The sequence below is a fragment of the Colossoma macropomum genome, unplaced genomic scaffold (genome assembly GCF_904425465.1).
Source record: "Colossoma macropomum unplaced genomic scaffold, Colossoma_macropomum, whole genome shotgun sequence".
NCBI classification, from domain to species: domain Eukaryota; kingdom Metazoa; phylum Chordata; class Actinopteri; order Characiformes; family Serrasalmidae; genus Colossoma; species Colossoma macropomum.
Window position 1 is genome coordinate 24,710,388 of NW_023494791.1, and position 18,391 is coordinate 24,728,778.

At 39.4% G+C, this 18,391-nt stretch overlaps 1 protein-coding gene across 1 annotated transcript in view; it reads right to left on the bottom strand.

Annotated features, from left to right (window-relative positions):
- LOC118810060 (kinase non-catalytic C-lobe domain-containing protein 1) overlaps positions 1 to 10,023 on the bottom strand; it is a 46,358-nt gene extending 36,335 nt beyond the window's left edge. Inside the window, exon 1 of the mRNA XM_036573578.1 lies at positions 9,770 to 10,023. Coding sequence (XP_036429471.1) covers positions 9,770 to 9,874 — 105 coding nt within the window. The 5' untranslated portion in view covers positions 9,875 to 10,023. The remainder of the gene's footprint in view (positions 1 to 9,769) is intronic.
- Positions 10,024 to 18,391: the final 8,368 nt, after the last annotated feature.

Sequence of the window (18,391 nt, forward strand, 5' to 3'; positions counted from 1 at the left end):
AATTAGGAACATCTACCTTGTAAGTCCACCTTGCTGATGTAAAGTTAGAGACTGCAGACCATCTGTTGCCATGCACAAATTATTTAAGCCATCCTCTTCATCAGTGGTCAGTTTTTTCTTAACCTGGCTGGACATTTTAAAGGTGGTGGGTAGTAGGGTTTGAATCCAGTACAGTTTTGTGTTTTCTCTGCTCTAACACATCTAAATCTGGCAATTAACTAATGAGTTGAATCTCTGATGAGGCAACTCACCTACTTGTGCAAGAATCCAGCCCTCCAGGACCAGTATTACCCACCCAAATAATAAAGCCGATGCATGTAATATTATTTAACATTCCACAGTGTATAATTTAAAAAGGTCCGGCAGCTGGTATAATCAAGTAATATATTTGTTTCCCTGTAACTCAGATTAATTAGGACACTGATGGCTTTTGGTGTGTGAGCTGCAAGTGAGGAATGAGGGGTATTGGGTGGAATCCCCTGCTGTAAAAACTAAGGATATGCACAGACATTTTAGCCATTGAAAAATTCATTTCATTATGGTGCATCACAAGCCAGGAAAATTCACACTTGTCCATGAAGATGAAGAAAGGTACAATAAAAACTAGTGCAATAAAATGTAGCGTTTAAACACAAAAACACTTGACAGGACAAAAATCCAGTTTGTATAGTTCAATTAGGCCAAGTGAAAATTTCATTTTATGGCTGGTGAGAAAAAGGATTAAACAGGACTTCTGTATGTGTGTGTGTGTGTGTGTGTGTGTGTGTGTGTGTGTGTGTGTGTGTGAAAGATATCTGGTGTGATGTGCACAGTCTGCATGCATTTCAATGAGTTACTTACATATGAAAAAGAAAGCATTTTCAGTGTTAACCTGTCATCTTTCTCTAAAGCCGACCTAGTTTTATAGCTTACATATTTATTTTTATGATATATTACAGAAAACTGCGAGTGAAGAATGTTGGGTGGACAGGTGCTCTCTCTAAATGAAGCCAAAAGCAGAACAAGATTAAGCAAGACGTTGATTCAAAGCTCGGCGGTTCTACTGAGCTACCGCTGATACGTGCTTCATATGCACTTTTAGCTGAGCATGAACTTTTGTTCCAACTTTCCGGCTCCTCGAATACACTCTGAAATAGAAGACCAGCTATGTGATGATGTCATTTACACTGAAAGGGCATTTGATTTTTTAACAGAGGGTCATTGTGCAGTCGACTGGAAACAACTGCCCATTACAGACCATCGGCCTCGACTGTCTCTGTATGATGTTCACACCCACTCAAATTCCTAAGCATGTGCTTGTGCTTAATACACCTTTGCCCAGCCACCGGCAACATGCACACTGAAATTAATAAATAAGTAAGTAAATAAATAAAAATGCTGCATCCTCCAGGACCTCCAGTACAATACACGCTCGCACACACAGTAAACGAAGCAGACCCAGAAAGCTGAAGAATAAGACACAGTTACAGAGCAGGAAAGTGCCACTTGACGCAGCAGTGCAAGTGCGGCCCATAAATAGGCGAACTCCCTTGAGAACAGTGCAGAGAAACACAGCCTCTCTCTCTCTTTCTCTCTCTCTCTGCACTCCCTCCTTCTGTAAATTAAACATTCCGGCCTAGATAAGTTTTCCCTCTCCTCCTGGCTTTGGGCAGAAGTTGTGTTTTTGTACACTGATTTAGGGCCAGACGTCTGTACTCAAATCCATCATTCAGCACCCTTCTGATGAGTTTCTTCATGTCTGAATGTGCTTGCTGTCCCTGTGGTCTGCAGATGGCCAGATTACAATTTTCTCGCCAGTTAAGTGCCTGCATGGTCACATGATACTTAGAAAGATCAGTAGTGTTCAGCAATTTCCTCAGATAGTGTTGAGCTGTCAGCCAAGCTGTATGTCTACAGTTTAAAGCAATAAGATGGCAATCTTCCCCAGTTGTGTCTGCAGATCTTCATCTTCCCAGATTAGCACTACTGATCTGTAAGGGTGTAACCATTTCAATAAAGCATAGACAAACTTAAAAAAATCAGCCTACTACATACAGCTCACATACTGATTGCATCCAAAAGTAGTATGCGGTATGCAGTATGTGACCACTACGAACTTCTTTAGCACACCAAAGATAGCCTGATGACATAGTACTCCGATATTTAACTTTTAAGCCCCTTAAATGGTCAGGGCCTACCAGCAGGCCCAAAGCTTTATTACACGCTTCTATAACCTGAAAATAGCTCAGCCGGTTTCGACCGAAGTCCCTGTATTTACTTGAAAAATAAGCCTTAGCATGTATTAAGCCTGGCATTTTAAGGGGTTAAGGGGTTATGCCAAGTACTGATGCCTATACTAGCTTTATCTAACATAACTAGCTTATAAGTCCTCTTTATATAATTCCAGGTATGTACAGTAGATTGTTACATATTATTCCACAGCATTTATCCTATTGTTGGTCAAACCGTCTCCAATTGGCAATGTATGAAAACTGGTTTTCCAAGGCACTGGTGTAGCGCTGTAAATGAACCCTAACCGTACATCATCTGCTGGTACTCGTCTCACAAAACATTCGTGTATTGGACACATTGTGGCTAGAAATGCACCTATGCCACTTTTCCCCTCTGACACCAATACTGATCAGCTGATGCCAAACATTGTTACCTATGCTAGCTTTATCTAACGTAACTATCTTATAAGTCCTGTTCATATGGTTCCACTTTTTAAATACTTTATTTTGGTAAGAGCTTGGTAAAAGAGTGCTCTTTATCAGTAATAAAACACATATAATCCAACAATTTGAGATGCTTGAAACTAACCTACCCACAACCCAGGAGGATTAGAGGCTTAAATGTGTGTTTGTGTGTATTTTTGTGCTTAGCATTTACTATCATATAATTTGTAATAAGAAACCTATTTAACAACTTAATTAAATGTAGAATATTTGTGCAAAACAGAACTGAACAACAACCAGATAAACCTGTATTCTGTGCATGTAAACACACAGCAGCTTCTCTGGCTCAGCAAAAACGGTCCAGAATGTTGTTTCGCATCCAACTTTCTTCTGCTAGAGTTCACAAAATATTACATTTGTTCACGCTGCCAATAGAGGTTTGTGAGCCACAGACTTCTCAGCTTTGTTGAAGCAAAGGGCCGCGATACCCTACCGCTGTGTGATGCAGCTGAACGACAGAGGCACACCACAGGTGGTGTGAGTGGACACGAGGGCCCAGCTAGCGGGCTGCTATGTTAAAGGCTAAACCAAGATTAAAGGTGTTTCTTACTTCAACAGACCGGCAGTTTCTTCCACGTTTCCACTACATTCACTCCCTCAATAACAACCCAGACTAACATACTGACCACACAGCAGAGGAAGGATTACAGAAAGAAGCCTGAATCAGTTGTTGAGGTAAGGGACTCCTGTTAGCGCGTTTTACCACTACCACAGTACCACTACTACCGCCTTTCTACAAGACATTGGTGTTACAGATTTTGCTATGAGCATTTTAGCTACTGCCTGTTGACCCACACCACGATGTGTTGTTAAGTTCCATTTACTGGTGCATTTGCGTGTCAGTAATTGCTTCATTGCATTAGTCCTAAGTATTGGTATCACCATCACTGATACTGCATTTAAGCGCCAGTGTCAGAGCTGATACTGACACAGAACAGGTTATAGTGCAATACTCTATTTCTTCTATTTACTCCCATTCATCCACTCAGTGCCTCTGGTCTCCCTGCATGCACCCCGTTCCGCTTTTCATCACATCAGTGAGTGCAAGCTGCTTTACTCAGCCAATGAGCTTAGAATCCCACCAACCAATCAACACCCAGTAGCAATTATGTTAGTGTCCTGCTGCCTTAAACCTGCCCTAAAGCTTGCTGTAGAAAAACAGGCAGATAAAAATCCTTGGGTCTCAATCACCAATACCTTCCTAAATTTTTTCTAAAATATGTTCTTGAAAAAGGTCCAAAGAAAAAGTCTACGTCAGATTCATGACGTGTTCTTAAACCGCAAAACTGTTCACACCTTTGTGCTCGAGTGTGCTTAGATTCTGTTCTTACCTGAGAACAAATCCCAAATGTGAAAACACTGGTTAATGTCAGAAGCTTTGTGAAAACTGTGCAAGTGGGTTTTAAGAAGAAATTTCTTCTTAAGAACGGTGAGGCCCTTTAATTTTTATGTAATGCTAGGCCTGTGCCAGAAACAGTTCCGTTTTATTCGGATAACTGTGTGGAAAATAACCACAGTAAATGGCTAAACTGTGTTGAGGGGGGTTTCTTTTGCTTTAGTGTTTCGTTCTGTAATTTTCTGAATGTCCCACTGAAGCGGACATGGGAGAAAACACGGTGATACCATGCGAGTTCAGTCTTAGGGTGGGTTAAGTTTAAACTTAAATTAAATTAAGGTTCATCTATTAAACATGTTGCACCAAACATAATTTTATAACAATCAGGATTACATTTAAACCACCATTTTAATCCTGGATTACTTTTACAGTAAATCTAGGTTATGTTTAATCCTGTTGCAACGTTATGTTAAACTCAGATTTAAACTTCATTCTGGGATTAAATTTAAACATCCAACTCCAGTGGTTTAAATTTACAAAATGTGTTGAAAAAGTAGGTGCTCTCTGCAGAACAGAAAATCTCTCTCTCTCTGAGAGAAACTATACATATAAAGGACCAAATTTAGCATGTTTATAATTCATTCACTAATAGTTATCGATTCTGCCTACAGGGGACGCTATTGAGGGGGTTTCCTTTCCTCAGGGGGCTTTTCTGTGCATCACTGAAGTAGAGCAAAATTAACACAGCAGCACATCAAATTATCAACAGGTCTCCTTAGGTTTGGCTAAACAGTTCCTCTGACGCTGATCCTCCAAGTTTAGTAACTGACTGTATAAATGTCTTAATTCACTCCTTGCCTGTGAGAGTTACTTCTGATATAGCCATATGCTAGTTTTCACTTAAATAGAAAAAGTAACTTATGATAAGTGCCGAGAGTGATGTTGCTGCTGTTTATCTGCACTGCCAAATCCATGGAGGACAGACAAAATTATGGCAGGTTACATTTTTAATCACAGATTAAGACTTAAATTGTAGATTTGTTAATCCATGTTTAAAGTTACATGGTGCAACACAACTCTATTTAAAATAAAACCAAGATTAACAAATCCTTGATTAGCTCTAAACTCAGTTTAATTTAATTCTTGTTGGTGCAACCCACCCTTAATCTTTTAATCTTTGTCAAATAAAAGAACATAATAAAGTGCAGTTCAGTAAAAGTTGTAGCTGTAGTACACTGTCATCTTTCATGTGACTACAAAACTGTCCTCAATATAGTAACAAAGAACAGGACTGAAAATGTCACATAACCTTTATCATCTGGGAGTTTGTTGCCACTTAGCTTAGCCCTTTGTTTTCTTCTCTGAAGCTATTTCACCTGAGGTCATTTGAAATTACAAATTTCGACTAACAAACGAGAGCTGAGACACGTTTTTACTCGTGTTTTTCCTGAGATCGATGTCATTTTCCAGTCTGAAACCTAATGCTGTGGTGTAAGGCTGTCCTAAATATACACCGTACCATTTGAACAGGAATGATATTTGCCTGCAGCACTGAGCGTGTTACACCAGCGCAGCTGCTTCTTTAGAGCAATTTCTTATATCTTTGGTAGAATAAACAAGGTATCAATGTAGGAGATCACATGCTAAAAAGTTCAGATATGTTAAAGTGTGGAAATACAGTGGTGTGAAAAAGTGTTTGCCCCCTTCCTGATTTCTTATTCTTTTGCATGTTTGTCACACCTAAATGTTTCAGATCACCAAACAAATTTAAATATTACACAAAGATAACACAAGTAAACACAAAATGCAGTTTATAAATGAAGGTCTTTATTATTAAGGGAAAAAGAAATCCAAACCTACAGGGCCCTGTGTGAAAAAGTGATTGCCCCCTAAACCTAATAACTGGTTGGGCCACCCTTAGCAGCAACAACTGCAATCAAGCATTTGCGATAACTGGCAATGAGTCTTTTACAGAGCTGTGGAGGAATTTTGGCCCACTCATCTGTGCAGAATTGTTGTAATTCAGCCACATTGGAAGGTTTCCAAGCATGAACTGCCTTTTTAAGGTCATGCCACAGCATCTCAATCGGATTCAGGTCAGGATTTTGACTAGGCCACTCCAAAGTCTTAAGTTTGTTTTTCTTAAGCCATTCAAAGTGCGCTTCAGCTTGAGAACAAATGGCCGGACATTCTCCTTCAGGATTTTTTGGTAGACAGCAGAATTCATGGTTCCATTTACCACAGCAAGTCTTCCAGGTCCTGAAGCAGCAAAACAGCCCCAGACCATCACACTACCACCACCATATTTCACTGTTGGTATAATGTTCCTTTTCTGAAATGGTGTGTTACTTCTACGCCAGATGTAATGGGACATACACCTTCCAAAAAGTTCAACTTTTGTCTCGTCAGTCCACAGAGTATTCTCCCAAAAGTCTTGGGGATCATCAAAATGTTTTCTGGCAGAACTGTGACGAGTCTTTATGTTCTTTTTGCTCAGCAGTGGTTTTCATCTTGGAACTCTGCCATGCAGGCCATTTTTGCCCAGTCTCTTTCTTATAGTGCAGTCATGAACATTGACCTTAACTGAGGCAAGTGAGGCCTGCAGTTCTTTGGATGTTGTTGTGGGGTCTTTTGTGACCTCTTGGATGAGTCGTCGCTGCGCTCTTGGGGTAATTTTGGTCGGCTGGCCACTCCTGAGAAGGTTCAGCACTGTTCCATGTTTTCGCCATTTGTGGATAATGGCTCTCACTGTGGTTCGCTGGAGTCCCAAAGCTTTAGGAATGGCTTTATAACCTTTTCCAGACTGATAGATCTCAATTACTTTGTTTCTCATTTGTTCCTGAATTTCTTTGGATCGCAGCATGATGTCTAGCTTTTGAGGATCTTTTGGTCTACTTTACTTTGTCAGGCAGGTCCTATTTAAGTGATTTCTTGATTGAGAACAGGTGTGGCAGTAATCAGGCCTGGGTGTGGCTAGGGAAATTGAACTCAGCTTTCCAAAGATGTGATAAACCACAGTTAATTTATGTTTTAACAGGGGAGGGCAATCAATTTTTCACACAGGGCCCTGTAGGTTTGGATTTCTTTTTCCCTTAATAATAAAGACCTTCATTTATAAACTGCACTTTGTGTTTACTTGTATTATCTTTGTGTAATATTTAAATTTGTTTGGTGATCTGAAACATTTAGGTGTGACAAACATGCAACAGAATAAGAAATCAGGAAGGGGCAAACACTTTTTCACACCACTGTAATGCTGTCTAGTGCTATGGTTTGTGCAAAATAAAACAATAGATCAAGAACAACATTTCTTTTTTTAACTGGTGGCAGAAAGTTTTTAACATCACTAGAAGCTGTTACCATGATAACTCAATTAACCATCATCAGACACAGGCCTATGTGATGCATTCATCTACTTTACAAAATGAAACTCCTGTTTGAGAGCCTAGAAAAATAATTTATTAACATCTGTTTCAGCTCTGTTCACCTTCATTAATTGAAGACTCACTCAGGCACCCCCTCTAGCGTTTCACAATCATGTTTTTGGTATAAGAGGAAGAATATGAAGTGGCCAGTCTCCCCTTAAATTAACTCTTAAAAAAAGTTCTTAAAAAAGATGATTCTTAAAGGGTTCTTTAGTAAAGACAGTACTTCTATATAGAATCATGAACACTCAAAGAACCATTTGCATGCTTAAAGGGTTCTTTGCATGGTGGATGGTTCTTTATATAGGTGGAGAATGTGTTGCAAAATAATGGTTCTATAAAGCACCAAAATGGGTTCTTCTATTGTTATGATGTCAAGCTTGTAACAGTAGAAGAACCCTCTTTGGTACTATATAGAACCCTTTTCAAAGAACCCTCTTTGGTGCTATATAGAACCCTTTTCAAAGGCCCAATCCCATTTCACAACTTGCCCCAACCACTTAGCCCTTAGCCCTCTGTTTTGCGCGTTCATGTCTAGGGTTAGGGCGTCCCGATTTTTGTTGACACAGAGGGGTAGGGCGAAGTGTTAGGGCTACACGGCCCTCCAAATGGAGTTTTTTCAGAGGCGCATTCCAAACAGAGTGTTATGAAAAAAAAAAGAAAAACTGGCAAGATGGCTGCGCGAGCGACCAAAGAAACCCACAAATATAAGTATTTTCTCCATTAAAAAATTACGATAATCATTGTATTTTCTTAGTTTAATGTTGTTTCAATGTATTATGGTCATTTTCTTCATGACAAGCATAAAAAAATCTCTGATAGCATGCTAATGTCTTGGTAGCTAGCTATCTAACTTTCCCGTTCCACCTTAAATAGTCGAGCAGTTCTGACGCCTGAAGCGCCAGAATGTAACTGCTGCACCATTTAAGGTGAAACAGGAAAATTCGAACAAGAAGCTGGCGAATATCTGACTTCAACTTCGTATTACCAAAAAATTTGCGGTGGGTGATAATAAATAATTGTCTTATAGCCCCCCCTTTGAAAGCATATGATGCCCTAAATGTAAAGGTTGCTGAACTTTTCCCTTCTCTGCTATCACTGAAGACGGGCTGGGTCGCCTACAGAGCACCGCTAGTAGCCTGTTAATGAAGCAATTTTTTGTTTTTGTTTTTTTAATAATCCTGTCACACACTGGCTACTACACTGTATACAACCCTGAGAGCAGCATGCAATATGCTGCATGTAGTACACAGTATGCTATATAAAACACCATCCATGATCAAAACTAAGCCTGGGTGCATCCTATCAGAGAAAGGTGGGAGGGGTTTTATGGTATGCTCAGACCCGAATGCAAATGATTAGGCTTTTTTTTCTGTCATCACTAGTAAATTCTGGGGTTTGTGTTTTTTAGGGCCCATTTTGTTAGAGAGCAGCCATGGCACAAACTGAAAAAATTCTACTTAAACTTTCATTTATCTAAGCCAAACCGATCTGCGTAGTATATAATCTGAGCTCTGTAGAACATTTTTAACACATTTAATGTCAAAAATCTAATAACACCTTGAGCTCAATTAAAAACTGTGTTCAACATATACTGTTACTCATCTATTGATATGTGATATATGGCTTAATCTGAATAAATAATTAAAAGATTAGGATGCCATTAAAAAAAACCCTGACTGATCTCAGGTTTTATGCTGGTAAGCAGGGGCGATTCCTGTGCTAGTACCAGGGACGCTGACCTAGTACTGGATGCTAGAGAATCAGAGCCAACTCATTTCCCGTAGGATCTTATTTATGAGCTGAATGTTAGAGGATGATTCATAGTTACTGAAATGTCACATTAATATCACAAGCAAAAGCTTCTACATTAGTTTATAAGACACCCCCCACCACACACACACACACACACACACACACACACACACAGAGGTTTCTTGGTAAATGGTCTACTGTAGCTCCACCACAACCGAAGAAATGTCAGTTATGTCCCTTTTTACTGGCTGTTTGTGTCGATTATTCCTGTCAGTATGTGGGGTTTCAATGCGACAGAAATCCCAGGCGACGTGGTTATGTGGCTCAGCTCTGATTCCTTCAAAAGCATGAAATGACATCGTGACACTGGCTACTGGAAGATGACAGCTCGTTATACCCTGACAGAAAACCGTTTTTTATATAGCTACCAAACTTCAGAAGAGAAGGAGGAGCGGTTTTTTTAGATGATATGAATTAGCAGAGCAGTGCTAACTGAATGTTTATTAGTTCTGGTTCATGCGAAGGACACGATCTCTCACCTCATCCTCAAGCAGTGGCGGTAAACGATTAACTTCGCAACACTCTTCCTCCTCTTCGTCTTCCTCAGCAGCCAGCGTGACTGCACCGGTGCCGAAGGTGCCCATCGTCTTTAATTTGAAATCACAAACAACACAGGTTACTGCTAGTGCAGTCGTGCTGGTTTGAGCTGAAAGGCAGCGCAGTGTCCCCCTCTCTGTTTTTATTTTTTTCCCCGCAGCCTTGTTGGCGACCGAGCCGCATAACACTGCCCAGCAAAAAACCTGGGCTCCACCGGAAAAACGGACAAACGGTGAAACTGAGAGACGCCGTCGAGATGTTTCGCTCCTTCGCTGCGCAGAACAGACCGCAACGGGGCAGTTTGCTAACTACGCTGCCATGGCAACGAGCGGCGTGCGTGCACGCTGGGTCCGATTCGTGAACGTGAATCGTGTTTTTCTAACAGGTTCTTTTAGATGACTCGATCGAACCGATTCACAAGTCCAACTAAATCGAACCGCGTTTCCGTTCGTGTTTTTCGAAAAGAATTCCAGTGATTACCTGACAAAGTCCTCAAAAAGGGAAAAAAGAAAAAAATAAATTCATAAAATCATAACATAAAACACGTGTTTGGACAATATAAAATCGTCATTAAAAGATTGTTTAATAAAAATAAAAAGGTAGAAGGAACTGAAGCAACAAGATAAAAAATATTTCAAAAATAATATAAAGAACAGCAAATAAAATGTCAAATAAAATAAAAAAAAATTCCTGTTATGAAGGTTTCGGTCATCCAGGTCTTTAAATCATTGCTGCTACAAACGGAGGAGACTTGAATTGTGAGTTTGACTTGATCTGTGAATCAATGAATCGATCCGTCAAACGGACGGATCAAAAGAATCTGTTCAGTAGACTGAATCAAGCTGAATCGAACCATCACTGGCGCATTAGCCACGTCCGTGACCTGTGGAGGAGTAGAGGCGCTATATGAAACCTCCCCCCGCAGTTGAGCGAGGAGACATGCAGAGTTTTTGATTGACTGATTCACTGTCCATGAAACCTCATGGCAGTGGTTTTACGCCGTGTGACCGCAGGGACGTCAGTAAGATGTGTGTTAGAGACTCTGTAACCTGTCTGGCCGTGCTTTGTGTTTGCATGCTGCCAATGGCCAACAGTAGGCCTGCAGGTAATCCGGAGCTGTAATTACCACAGAACAGGGCCTCCATCAGCTTCGACCAAGCTGTAATCACGGTATCACACAATAATTATGCATGGTATAATATAGTTCACTGCAGTTACAACAAGCCAAATAGAAAGAATGAATATAACAGAATAAGCTGAATAGCTGTCCAGTGTTATGTAAGGAATTAAAATATGCTCTACATGTAGTGGCTTTGAGAAAAAGTGTGACAAGTGTGATGTAAAGGACCCATATCATTGAAAACTGTTCTTAAAGGGCCCATATCATTCATTTCTCCATATATGGACTGTGTGAACCGGGGAGTGAAAAGCACATTTTGAAACTTAAACAATTTTCTCATTTTGAATTCATTGTTTTTAATGCTATCCATCTATTTAACCTACAACAGTTTATCTCTGCCCATTCACACTTAAATGGTAAGGACTGTTTCAACAAGGACTGCTTTATAACCTTGAAGGCTAATGCAAAAACATGGCTATTTCTGATGTTCATAGAAATAGTTTGTTGAAAATCAAATGTACATGATCTTCCACTTCAAATGCTGTCAATCAGTCAAGACTTTCAGAGTAGCTAAAGGAAGGGGCATTTAGGTTAACCGAAATCATTTCTTTCCTGAGAACAATTTGGTATCATTCCATGCATAGAGTAAGGAGAAGCTAGGTCAGTATACTCAGAAAGTCAATAAAATATCCGATTACGAATATGAGGACCACGTTTTTCTGTATGAATGAGCCTCAGCCATATATGTTTGAACCTGAATATACACATGAAGAAATGTCGGAGTTGGGTGTTGGAGACCGGACCTATGAGTGACTCCCCGGACCCACCTCTTAGCACAAAGCTGAATTTGGCCTCCTATTAGGAAGTTTCTTATTCAGATTTTCTGTTCCACCTTAAAATGTGCAGCAGTTACATTGTGGCACCTCAGGCACCAGAATATTACTGCAGCTCCATTTAAGGTGGAATGGAAAACTGAATAAGAAGCTGCCAAAAAGGAAGTCAAATTCAGCCTCATCCTTTTAGCTACACCTGGCATGACAATAAGTGAGTACAGTGAAGATGGAGCTTGTAAAGGGTAAATAAAATGGCGCTCACCTCAGACTCGCTTCTTTGTGTTGTCATCTGTACAAATGTACTTGGTACAGCTGTAGATTTTAGAATGTCCCGCTGGAGACCTTCCTCGTAATCGTCAGGTGAAAAATGGTCACCACATACAAAGAGATTTAGCAAGATAACTTCTCTGAACATCTCTCTAGGTTTGTAGTTCTTTGCCAATGGCCACAATGTGAATGTGTCTACCTCAGTAGAAAATCAGTGATAACATACCAGATTATCAGTAGATTGCTTTGTTCTGTTCTTGCAAAATGGAATGCAGCACCTCATTTTAGGTGTAAATTTGTTATTCGATATTCAATTCTAACCTTTGGACAATAAGCAAGCTGAGTAATGCTGTGCTAACACTACCTACCTGTATAATGACATTTCACAGCATGCCCCTGTGCTCCAGCCTCCCAGAGTTTTAAGGTGCAGTAGTTTTACCTTAAATGTATAAATATGGCATATCCATGTCATTTTACCAAATTCTTTTTTTCTAAAGAAGTTCACATAAATTATTAACATAATTCAAAGCAAATATTTAAAGATTTTGGCCTGTATTTTTGGAAACGTTTTGGTGACTAATTACTTCCAGTGTTTGTTAGCAGTGTTAGAACTTCAGCAACTTCAGTTCTAAACTACAGAAGCAAAATCTGGACACCAAACATGTCTTGGCCAATGAAATGCATTTTGGGTCAGCAGAAAATCATATAATTTTTTTTTCAAAGCCGATTTTTATTTAGTTTGTCTCACAAACTGTATGAACAAGAAAATGCATAAATACAAATATTTCACACACCAGTAGTGTTTTATCATTACTCTGGTTGAACAAAACAGTAATGACCGATTGTAGAAATGAGCTCTGGATGAACTTGAGCACTGGCTTGGAAAAAATCACAGTCCATTCAGCATCAGGAAGCCTCGAAGATCTTTTAGATAGTGATAGAAAACTAGCTGCACACTGAAAATTCAGATTCTACATGTTAATATGTTTCACTGTGGCCAACATGGACATACATGCACTGTAACTCCTTCTGCGGCAGGTTTGAACCAGTTAAAGGAGCAAATGCCAAATTCTCAGAATGGATTATTGGCAAGATGCTCAATCAGAGCAGAGGCCATTTACATATATCAGCCTTAAATGCATAGTAACAACAAAACCCTGTTTAATTGTAAAGGAGTAAGAAAAGTTGGAAAATGGTCAAAATGAATTATGACTCTTTTTGATAAATAAACATACATAAATATTATAAGTGAAGAAGACAACAAGGTGTTGGATATTGGTACTTTAAAACGCAATTATGATTACTTGGGAAGAACAAACACTAAAAATACTTTTAAACATATGTTTGTATGAAATTGATATGATGTCAGGGGTTTGCTGTATGAAACACCTGTCTAAAAGAGATCAAAACAGTCATTAACGTTTTTTATGCCATGACATAGCTGTGACAACACAGTTATGGTTATGATGAGAGGCAGTATGAAACCATTTTTATCTAGGTTCTGAAAGTCAAGGCCTAGGTATCTCCCACTCCTGTGTTTTGAAACACAACCAAAAAAATAAGAAATAACCAAGAAGAATGATGTTGTTGCCCTGCTCATTCATCACCCTGAGGTTTGGGTTTGGCTCTTTGTTGCTTGGACCAACCTGTGGTGCATAATGAACAGTTAACAGTTCTTTAGTGCTAAGTGGAACATCACATAGGCATGCCTCTGGGTAGCATGAAAAAAAGGACCTTTGCTATCTAGTGCTGAAATATCTTTTGAATGAGCATATTGCCCTCAGCAAATGAGGTGTTGGGATAATTCAAATGTAGCATTAGGCGAGAATGTGGTTCGCAGTCGTACATGACAGCTACAGTAATGTGAGCTAATTAGCAGTCTGCTGAAACCTGACCTTGAGTCACCTTTTAATGACACACACAAGTGACTAATTATGCAAATGAAAATGAATCAACTAATTGTGCAGTCAAATAATAAAAAAATGATTATATTAAGCCAGAGAGTGTATCACATAGTCTATCACATAACCTAAGGAATGTTACACCAGGGCTGTGTAGCCAGATAAATAATTAAAAGTCATAGTTAGCAGACTTTTATAACTCCCCAAAGAGTAAAAGTGCACTGGCTGGAAATTCTAGACGCAGACTGAGACTGGAGTTTGTCCAGTCTAACTTTGTATTAGGTTGTGTTATTCCCTCCCACACAAGCACTCCCTCAGACAGTGACTCACCTTGACAGCACAGGTTCTGTCTCGGTAAGCAGTGTTGTCTGGGCAATACAGCTCAGCATTGTTGACGGAGAGAAAGGCAGGCCACGAGGACGCACACCCCAGGGGATTGTGACAGGCAGCAGACGGGGCCAAATCTATCTGTAGTGTTGCGTTCTCTGAGTCTCTGAGAGGACATGGCTGCTGTAGTGGTGGTTAATGTTAGCTCACCTTTCTCCCACAATCCCTCAGGGGCTGTAGTGAAGTGTAGCTGAATGAAGATCCTGTGAACACAAGAGTCTTGCCAGGCAGTGACCACCTATCCCTGGACAGGATATCAGGAATGACTGACAGTATACAATGGAAAATAATGAGAAGAAGAAATGTGAGAGGTGGGTGGGGGGGGCACTAAGACATTTACATATTTATTATAATACAAATTAGGCCATGTTTAAAGAAATAGTCCAATGACAAATCAAATTTGCAGTTTTTCCCTTTTCCCAAATGTATTTAATTGCTGATGGGATGTCATTTGGTGTCTGAGGTTTCCTTCTTTTGTTTTGCAGTGGAGCAACAAGGCAAATATAATAGAAGTCTGTGTCACACAAAAGATGCCTTGTTAGCTACATTAGCCTTCTAAAAATCTTTAAAAAGATTCATACTGAGCATCATATTAAGAGGAAATACAAAACCAGAGGTATCAAATTCAGGTCCTAGAGGGTCATACATGTCTGCAGAGGTCAACATTTTCCCTTTTCTGTTACTCTGAAGTCAACTCATGAAGGTCTAGCTAATTAGCTGACAAGCTAAATCGAGTGTGTTAACAAAACTTTCTCACTGTTTAGAACATTACCATTACCAATTACCATTGTTAAAGTTTAAAAACTTTCCCCAGTCCCTACAGTCCATGTAAAGAAACTAAGTTACAAAAACAGCCCATATAAAATTTACTGTTTTCCTGACATCAAAAAAAAAAAAAATGCACTGATATTTTTGAGTATTCAGCCTATAGCAGTTTAGCTCAGCCCATTCATGCTTAAGTTTTAACAAGTGATACACGTGTTTAAGCCTGGACTGCTTTTTGATTGAGGCACAATACAGAGAAGCCAATAAGAACCGAGCTCATTTACATGTATCAGCCTTAAAGGCACAGTAACAAAAGCTGTCTGTTTAATTCTAAGGGACAAAGAGAGGTTGGAATATGGTCATGTAAAAATGAACTTTTTTTGGTATATAAAAAACATAATTACAAGTAAATCTGGGGGAATACAAGAAAAATATAGAATATAGGTATTTTGCTAAATTGCTATTCTATGTAAAAAAACAATACAAGTTGTAATGAGCACTTTGTAAATAAAATTGAGTGTGCTTTGTGTCCTTAAATGCTTTGACCTCACAAAGAGACAAACATAGGTGAGGAATGTTCAGAGCTCCCCTGTGTTATTCTAGTTATGTCATGTCCCCAAGTTCACTAATCATATCCTATCAGAGCCCACAGTAACTGCTGACCACTGACTCTGAAGGGTTTGACCAAATGTCTGCTGTGGGTGTCCACATTACCTAGAGGTGAGGTCAGATTAGGAGAGATGCAGGTGCTTGTTTAGCTGGCTGTCAGATTACGCTGGAATCACAGCCTAAATCAGCGTTTTACCACATACACACACAAACACACACACAAACACACACACACACACACACACACACACACACATACACACACTAACACACACACACACACACACACACACACACACACACACACACAAACACACATACACACACAATTTTTATTATCTGTTGTCCCTGTTATTGAGGACAGAAACAACAACTATTGCTCTGGAGAGGGTTTTATATAAAAGCATGTACACATAACCTTTTTCAGCTCCTGAACTGTATCTGTGCTATCTGCACAAAGTTATTTATTTTGAAAGAATTTTAGAACCAACCCCTTCATGATAAACAGAAGAGACAAGATTAAATCTCAGAGATCATATCTAACTGCCTTTCCTAATTCAAAAGGAGTTCTCTTACTGCATCTTTGAGTAAGGCCTGTTACCAAGCTGTGTAAATGCTACAACAGTATGCAAAAGTTTGTGTTTTTGTTTGTATTTTTATCAAGTTTTAAGGTTAATTCACAGTTGCTTTATATGTGATTAACTTAAAAAGTGCAAAAGTTTGGACACACTATTAAATCAGTGCCAGGTAATACTCCCTTTGAGAGGTATCATAGCTTGCAAACACTTTTTGTAGCTGGCTGTTTTGTGGCCTTTTTTATTCTTATTTTATGAATTTTCACCCACTTTTCCTGGCAGTATGCTTAGTTCTGCAGTGTTCTTGCACAGCATGTTTACAGTCTATCTACAGATTTTCAGCAATGTTTAAGTCAGGTAGGGAACTGTGCCATTCCAGAACTTTGGCGTTTCTTGAAGTTCATAGTGAATTTGGAGGTATGTTTCGGGTTATTGTCCTTTTGTAGAAGCCGGCCTTTTCAGATTCTTGACTGACTGTGTTCCAGAATTTGCTAATATTTAGTGTAATCCTTTCTCCCATATTCATATGCAGTGTTTCCTGTTTTGCTAGCTGCCACACAACCCCAAAGCATAACAGATCCATTCCCATGCTTAAAAGTTAGCAAGATGTTGTCTTCATCACATGATGCTCCTGTTCTCCAAACATAACTTTGGTGACTGTAGCCAAATAGTTGTTTACTTCTTTTTACCTTCAAAATCAACAGAATATGTATTGTGGCTAGGAATGCCCAAGCATTTGCATACAAAAGTCTGTCTATCAGGGGAAAAAAGCCTTTAGGTATCATTGCCAGTATGGCACAGTTGATCCAGACGTTTAATTTTAAGATACAGCATGTGTAACAGCACAGCTCAAAGCTAGCATTAAAGGCTCATTCCTAGGGCAGACATATGTCTGATAATGAAGTGCAGTATTCTGTACCTTCATATGGTGGTTTAAACCACTGGCTGTTAAAAGCTTAGGAATGGAATAATACACTTCACACCATGTTCTGGTTAGAGAAGCTATAATCTAAGTTTATTGATTTTCCTCATAAGTCTCCAGGCCTCTCGTGTAAGAAGTAATGCCAGTAAGTGATGCTGACTAGTCTGCTTCATTGCTGCCTACCACTGTCTACCACACTGTTAGTATACTTCTTACTATGCCACAGTGTGTAATGCACTATTGCTTTTTTCTGCTATTTCAAACATGTTTCGTAATTCTTTGACTACTTTATAATGTCTATTTCTTACTGATCCATAATGATGTTATGGATGAGTAATGATGCTAAGAAAACCACAGTACTGTTTATCCAGGTGCTGTAGCAAATCAAGGCTAGAAAATCAAGGCTTGGGGCGGAATGGTGGCCACCCATTTTAGTGTTTTGCAGCTAATTCATTTAAAGGAATATGTCATCGTTTAAACCTAATCTTTATCAGTCACATCTGTATCAAACAGTCGATAACCATGAGCAAAAAATGTCAATTCCCTCTACAAAAGACTCAAACACACTAATCATAAACTGAATGCCCACTGACTTCAGCTATAAGTGTGTTCTGAGTCAATAGGTTTTCAGTTCTTTTAGTCCTTTCAGTTGGTTTCAGTTAAAATTATCACCTGTGATAATGGACCGAAGCAGCAGTTGGGGATAAGTTGAAAAAAGCTGGACTATTCCTTTAACATGATGTCCTATAAATAATTGTTGCTCAATGGAACTAATCAGTAAATCTTTTCATTCTATTGTACACTCTTGTGTATATAAATATAAATAACAATAAACTTAAAAATTTAATTGGAACCAAGTAAGTGGAAACCAGTAGCTCAATTTTCACTGCACCAGAGGGCCCTGAAGACCATAGCGGTAGCACAGTGATGAGAAGTGTGCTCCAGTGGGAGCTTATAGGTCCTCCAGTGTTCCTTAGCTAAGCGATGAATTACCTCAGCCAGCTAATCTTTCACTGAATTAAGGCAACCAAATTAAGCCAGGTCATAAGGAGGCAGCCATTTAGTATGCTGGAGTGCTGCCCTGGAGTATCACAGCCAAGATGCTACAGTCGTGTCTGCTGACCTTGCCTCTGTAAAGGGTACGCCATGTAGAACATCAGTATGAACGAGGATTGAATTCATTAG